At 36.4% G+C, this 7,533-nt stretch overlaps 1 protein-coding gene across 1 annotated transcript; it reads left to right on the top strand.

The window, feature by feature from the left end:
* The first annotated feature begins 4,892 nt into the window (after nucleotides 1-4,892).
* Nucleotides 4,893-5,384, top strand: LOC112088153. The gene has a single exon (XM_024158404.1). It carries the CDS (start codon nucleotides 4,893-4,895, stop codon nucleotides 5,382-5,384), a length of 492 nt encoding a protein of 163 aa, XP_024014172.1.
* Nucleotides 5,385-7,533: the final 2,149 nt, after the last annotated feature.

Genomic DNA, 7,533 nt, shown 5'->3' with positions numbered 1-7,533 from the left:
CCTATATATGTGCTAGACGAGTTGAATCCGAAATCAAAATTAGGGTTCTCTCAAAACTGGGGTAAAATTTAGGGGTTTTGATTGCGATTTGAAATGGTCTTGTTTTGTTCATATATATGTTAAGTGACATGTCTGTTAGGCAATAAAGTCGATGTGTTTATAACGAATTGGCCTTGTTTGTTGCTTGATGATATAGTCCATGATCTTACTCATATGCGTGTTGATAGTGATTGTGTACGTAGGCTTATGAGTGTTGTAGGTTTTGTGTATTTAGTCTTCTGCAGTTTGTATTGGTGTTGCTTGATGTTGGTGATATTGTTTGTGTACTTAGACATATGCGTTTTGAATTGGATTGTTTGATGCTTGTTGTGATTGTTTGTCTATATAGTTTTATGTTTGATAATATAGATTATGTGATATTGGTTGCTGATATTGTTTCATCTATGTGGGCAGAATATGCCGATTAGTGATGAGTGGAGATTTTGACTCATTCTAACTTGTGTTTACTGATTGTTTTAGGAGTTTTTGGAGTCTTTTCAGGAAGTTTCAGGTTACTTAGAGGCCTTATCAAAGGATTGGAGTGTTTAGGAGGCATTGGAGCAAAAGGAGATGAATTTGAGCAATAAGGAGCTATTTCACACGTTTTTGGAGAAATCATCCCCGGAGCACCTGCTCCCGGTTTGGACCCTTCGTGGAGCACCTGCTCCAGACGGGAGTAAAATAAGGAAATCGACTTTTACCTAATTTTAGGAGGAGAAAGAGAATAAAAAGTCGACAGCCGCCTGTGTTTTATAATCACGTTTTTCTACAGACTTTCTACGCTTTCTTTTTACAATTTCCTGGACCATAGAGTTTTTACTTGTAAGCTTTTGGGAGAAGAAATCTGCTACACTTTGAGAAGAATTCTGAACCCTATTATCTCTTCTGCGATTTCAATTCATGAATTCCTTTCCATCTGTTTCTGTGTTTCTTTTCTCCATGTCTGAGTAGATCTCTTAGCTAGATTAAAGCGTTCAAAGGATTTCATGAGTTAGAGGATTAGATGCAAATAGGGCTTGATATCTATTGTCTTCACCATTGTTAGACTTAATGCTTATGTTGAATTGATCACTCAATCTGCGATTTTAGGTTAATCTGTTCATCAAAAGTGTAATAGGTTGCTAGAATAAACATTGGTGAGCGGTTTGTCCTTAGCCAACGACAGTTGAAGTTAAGGCAAATCGTGATCAGATCAAACCTGCTAGCTAATGCTTGTCTGCAATTTTCTAGATTCAAACGACAGTTTAGGATTTAGGTTGTTAGACAAAGTTATCGAGATCACGACAGTGGATCGATAAGCTTTTCTGTTTGAGTTCGAGACTTGCGTTACACTTGTGCCTTGAATAGTCATCTGGTTCTTATCTCTGAAATTCCTGCGAATTGCTTTGGTCTAGTGCTTGTTTTAATTTGAATTTAAATCGTTGTTTGCCATTCTGTTACTTTTTAGTTTTCAAAACAAACCATCTTTCGTCTTAGCTTTAATTCAATCCTCACAAATTCATAGAGTAACACTGGTCCTCTGGATTTCGAATCCTTTATATTACAACTACATCATTGTTCTATTGCAGTAGAAACTAGGAGTACATCTAGTGAGAATCAATTAGCTCTAGTGAAACATCATCCAAAGCTCCAGAGATGGACATGGGATGGGCTTATGCCGATGCTATGTACGAGATCCCTGACAAGTGCTTTTGCGGAAAGCTGATGAAGCTTGAAACAAACCTTGAGGGCCGCAAGTATTACACTTGTCCTGACTACATGATAGATGTAAGTTTTTGTGTGTTGTTCTTGTTATGTATTTGTGTCAAAAGGTAGTTTTATTCATGTCTTCATTCGTTGTAGCTGACCGGTGCACACAAGGAAGTTTGGTGGGATGAAGCGGTCACCGAGCAAATCGATATCATTGAGAGACGGTTAAATGCTCAGAAGGAGCTCATTCTAAGTGAGAACAGGCCATGGATCAATGCATCGGATCCAACACATGAAGAACTACAGCAAGATTTAAGGCGTCCCGAAGGTGAAATCTCAATGCTGAAGCAGAACATTGGAAACCAAGGTGATCGCATTGTGATGTTGCTATTTTTTGTGTCTTCGCTGCTTGTTCATACATGTTCAAGTAGTAGAACTGAGTAATGGTTTAGTTTGAGAACTGAGTTATGGTTTATGTTTTTGGAATCTTGATCACACGATCATTCTCGGCTTCCTAGTTTAATGGTTTGCTTTTGACACCTGTAATGTGATGTTGCTACTTATGTTTTCGGATTCTTTAGTAGAATGGTTTGCTTTTGACATTGACTTCGTTTTAATCTCTTTTAGCAGTTTGTTAACATTACTTCTTTTAATTTTTTTGTGAGCTTAACTCGGAGACCTTGAGAAAACTGGTTGAGTTGAGATCCAACTGATAATTAAGTCCATAAAAGTAAAGGTCAACCCTTCTCTAACTAGTACTTAATTAGTATAGTTACCAGAACCAGTTAGTAAATATAGTTTGGTGGTTTAGTATTGGTAGTTTGGTTTAGGTTATCCATAGTAATGAATGCTAGTTACTTTTGTTAGGTATATGTCTAATGTTTAATGTTTGATAGTTCTGGTTGTGGTGTGATAAAGGTTTTAAGTAAAAGATTTAAAACTTAACTCAAAATACATCAATACACCTATTGCAGATAACCTTTTAAACTACTTCATCATTACAACCCTTCAAACCCTTAAATGAAAACTTCGCTCATAATTCATCAATACACTTATTGCAGATAACCTTTTAAACTACTTCTTCATTACAACCCTTCACACCCTTAAATGAAAACTTCGATCATCTCTTCATAAACACTCGAAAAACTTCACACTTCTCTCATCTCTTCACACCTCTACAACACGTCAAACTTCTCTCATCTCTTCACACTTGTAAAAACTTAAAACTGTTCTCCTCTTTTTCAACTTCGAAAGACTAAAAACTTCTAACCACAGCTATGGATTGTCAGAATTATTCAGTCAAACCAAAGGCTTTATCAACCTCCTCAGCAGTCAGCTTGTTCACGACCCATACTCTCCTTGTATTGAACTTGGATCATCACAGGTTCCTTTGTTCAGTACACAAGGTACCGATGGTCCAAGTTTAGGTGGCGATGATCGTAAGGTTAGAAGAGTGTGGATTCCCAAGGAAGATCTAATCCTCATTAGTGCATGGCTTAACACTTCCAAAGACCCCATCGTTGCTGCTAATGAACAGAAGGCTGGTGCGTTCTGGACCCGGATCCATCGTTTCTACAACTCAAGTCTTCTACTAGTCGACCTCCCCAAATGTGATGTCAGTCATTGCAAGCAGCGCTGGGGAAGGATAAACGACCACGTCTGTAAGTTGTAGGGTCATATGCGGCTGCTACAAAGGAGAAAACATCAGGGAAGAATGAGAATTATGTGATGAAAGCCGCAAACAAAATTTTTTTCAATGACTACCTCTTCAAGTTCACCCTCGATCACGCATGGAGAGAACTCCGCCACGACCAGAAGTGGTGCGCAACACCCGCGATGAAGGATGGTGGAAAGGGAAAGCGAAGGAAAGTGGAAGCGGGGACAGGTCAAAGCTCTATGCCTGAAAACGTTGGTGATGATGTCGCGCAGGTTAGGCCACCAGGTGTGAAGGCATCAAAGAGCAAAGGGAAAAGTTCAACCAGTCTGAAAAAAGAGAGTGAAGAGGTAGTGGACTTTGGTAATGTGTGAGAAATCAAGCAAAAGGATTTAGCACTCAAAAAGGAGATTGTAAAACACAAGGTACTAGATCGGCTACTAACCAAAACTGAGCTGTCTGAAAATGAAACGGCACTTAAAAACAAACTTATCAATGAGCTGTTGTAGAACTTTGAATGAGTTCAGCTATCTGTCTTTGTTTATGTTTAGTAGCTGGTTTTAATGTGTTTTGTTAGTCCTAATGTGTTGTTTGTTTTTAGTAGCTACTTAAGTCTTCCTTGTATTATTTGTTTTTTATTTGGTATGATGTATTTGGGGTCCTTCCTATCATGGTTTAAATTTAATGAAGAATGTTTTAATTTGTTCCTAGTCCTCTATCAAACATGACTTTAAGTGGTGTGTTTTGCATCAAAGAGCAAAGGTTGGTGATGCATTTTCGACCATTCATACTAATTTGTATTGGTTTTATTTGTATTGACAGGATATTTTTCGATGCAAGGAATACTTGAACACAAGCATTTTGCCTTGCCTTTCCCGTGACCAGAAGCAAACAAAATGGATGGGCCATGCGTTTTGTTTCATCCACTTGTATTGAGAATATTTTGTAGTGCATTGTTAACCATATGTTTATTTGAGTTTTTGTAAGCCACATATTGTAATGTTTGTATTTTATGTATATATACAAACGCATTATCTCATCGACCAAACATCTTCACCTAAAATTCTCTCATATATCTCTCTTCTTTCCACATACCAAAATTACTTTTTTCTCAGCTATCAAACACAACAATGGCATCTTCAAGCGACAATGAGCTAGACGAGTCATTTGATGAAGCTTTTGATCAAATTTTAGATCAGAAATTTGATAACATGTTCAACAATATTCTGGAACGCCATGCAGCAAAGAAAAAGAAGAAGAAGCGAGTTTACATAGAAAGAGTCAAAGAGATCGCGAGCAAGGGCATCTCCAATTATGGAACAATTATTTCTCTGAAGATGCCACTTATCCGCCACAGATTTTTCGACGCCGTTTTAGAATGAACAGGAATCTGTTCCTGCGTATTGTTGACCGACTTTCTCAGGAAATTCCATATTTTTAGCAGAGAAGAAACGATCATGGAAGGTTTGGTCTATCTGGGCTATAAAAATGTACGGCTGCAATACATATTATGGCGTATGGTTATGCCGCTGACGCGGTAGACGAGTACCTCCGTCTCGGTGAAAGTACTGCAATCCTATGTTGGGAAAATTTCACAGACAGAATCATACAATTGTTCGGAGATGAGTACCTGCGAAAACCCACACGAGAAGATCTGCAAAGGTTGCTCCATAACGGAGAGATGCGTGGATTTCCCGGTATGATAGGAAGCATTGATTGCATGCATTGGGAATGGAAGAATTGTCCTACAGCTTGGAAAGATCAATATACTTGTGGTGCCGGAAAACCAACAATCGTCTTAGAGGCTGTAGCATCACAGGATATATGGATATGGCATGCTTTTTTTGGACCTCCAGGTACCTTAAATGATATTAACGTTCTCGATAGATCATCTGTTTTTGATGACCTTTTACAAGGACGAGCACCAAAAGTGCAATACTCGGTCAACGGACACCGGTATCATTTACCGTACTACCTCACATATGGTATATATCCTAAATAGGCTACATTTATCCAATCCATTCGACTTCCTCAAGATGAAAAAACGCGGTTGTTTGCTACAACTCAAGAATCTGTACAGAAAGATGTCCAACGTGCATTTGGAGTGCTGCAAGCTCGATTTGCAATTATAAAAAATCCAGCTCTCATATGGGATAAGGAAAAAAAATGGAAAAATTATGAGAGCATCTATCATATTGCACAATATGATAGTAGAAAACGAGCGAGGTGGCTACATTCTGTATAATACAAAAGACTTTGAACCCGGAGAAGGATCTAGCTCTTCACAAGAGGATATGACGTACTCTACGGATATGGCTTCAAATCTCGGCAATCTCATCGGCTCTTCGATCCTCATCCGGAATCAAATTCATGATAGACAAATACATGACCAATTGAAAGATGATTTAATTGAAAATATTTGGAACAAATTTGGATAGAGAGTTTAAGAAGTACAACGTTTTATTTAATATTTGTATGTTTCTATGTTTTAATGTTTGTATGTTTTTTATCTTATGTAAGTTTTTAAAATTTAATAAAATAAACATTATTTCTTAAATTTCTGATCACAAAAAGACAAATAAAAAAAATCAAAAACAAAAAAATTTAAAAAAAATATTATTTTTTAATATATAACAACCCAGTTATGGGTTTTCTAATGGAAAGACAAAAGAAGGAGAGTATGTTAATTTTGTTTTAGTTGGAAATCAATTAATAAAATAATTATAATAACCCCAAGTGGAGGTTCTCTAATAGAGCTACTCTAAATATAATTATATGTATTATAAATAGCCGGCCTGAGAATTTGAAGGCCGCAAGCCAAAATGGGGAATGCTGACCTACTAGTAGATCACTGTTCCATTTTCATACGCTGACCACCAGACTATGCAAACACTATTGTACAAAGTGGCCGCAATAGTTATATTGAGGGCAATAAGCCCAAGCTTCCCCTGCTTCGTTTCAAAAGCAGTTCTATATCATATTTTTATAGAAAAATGATAGATAGCTATATGAACTACATGGCCACACATGCACACTATATTAATGCATCACTAACTATACAAAATAAGTTAACATAAAGATTTGTATGAATTAACAAAAATTAGGTGATTAATATCATAAACATATCGGGAGTTAACTGAACAGTGTACCGGAGGAATAATTTCAGCATACTATAAATTCATGTATCAAGAACTATATGACGATATAACAAATATACCCATAACTACACGATGTATAATTAATATATCCAGAACTACAAGACAATGTTATATGTAGCTGAATACAGCACCAATTGATAATGCTATATATAAACAATAATCCCAGTTGATATGAGTTTGACAATGCTATACATAAGGAGTAACAAAGAACCCATTTACGAACATTTGAGCTGATCTTACAACAATCACCACTTCAAAATGTAAATGAAGTAGCTCACAACTTTATAGATTCGTGAACAGATGAAACTCATTTAGGAATCACAACAACGAACACTTGGTGGATAAAAGACTCAGTATTGGTATTTAACAGACATGACGAGAGCTTTCTAGATGAAATGCATAAAAGCAATCAGTAACATAACAAACAAACACAAATAATTATACATCATATGATCCGTTTTGCTGTTGTATTCGGCTATATATAACTGGATACATCAATTACACATCATGTTGTTCTGAATACATTAATTATACATTGAGTAATTTTGAGTACATTAATTATATAGTCGTGTAGTTCTTGATACATGAATTTATAATGTGCTGGAATCCTTCATCTGGTACACTGTTCTGTCAACTCTTGATATGCCTATGATATTAATCATATAATTTTTTTCAATTCATACATGTTGTTATGTAGATCATATAGTTCGTGTAGTTAGTGATACATTAATGTAGTCTGCATGTGTGGTCATATGATGGAGTATAGTTTGGTGTAACTAACTATTATTTTTATCTAATATTTCTTAAGATATCATAACTGAATACAAGGTAGAAGACATTGGTGGAATACAGTGTGAAATACTAAGCTGACAGGTCCAAAACTTCCAGAGACGAAACCCCAAAAGACTAGGAAAACTAAGATACATCAAAGAAAAAAACCAAACCTAGTTTGACTGGTTAAACGCAGCAATTGCGGTTGCAAGTGTGGGAGTT

Source organism: Eutrema salsugineum, unplaced genomic scaffold (assembly GCF_000478725.1).
Source record: "Eutrema salsugineum unplaced genomic scaffold, Eutsalg1_0 scaffold_8, whole genome shotgun sequence".
In the NCBI taxonomy this organism is placed as follows: domain Eukaryota; kingdom Viridiplantae; phylum Streptophyta; class Magnoliopsida; order Brassicales; family Brassicaceae; genus Eutrema; species Eutrema salsugineum.
Note: the sequence above shows the minus strand (reverse complement) of the source record. Positions and strands in the feature narration are given on the sequence as shown.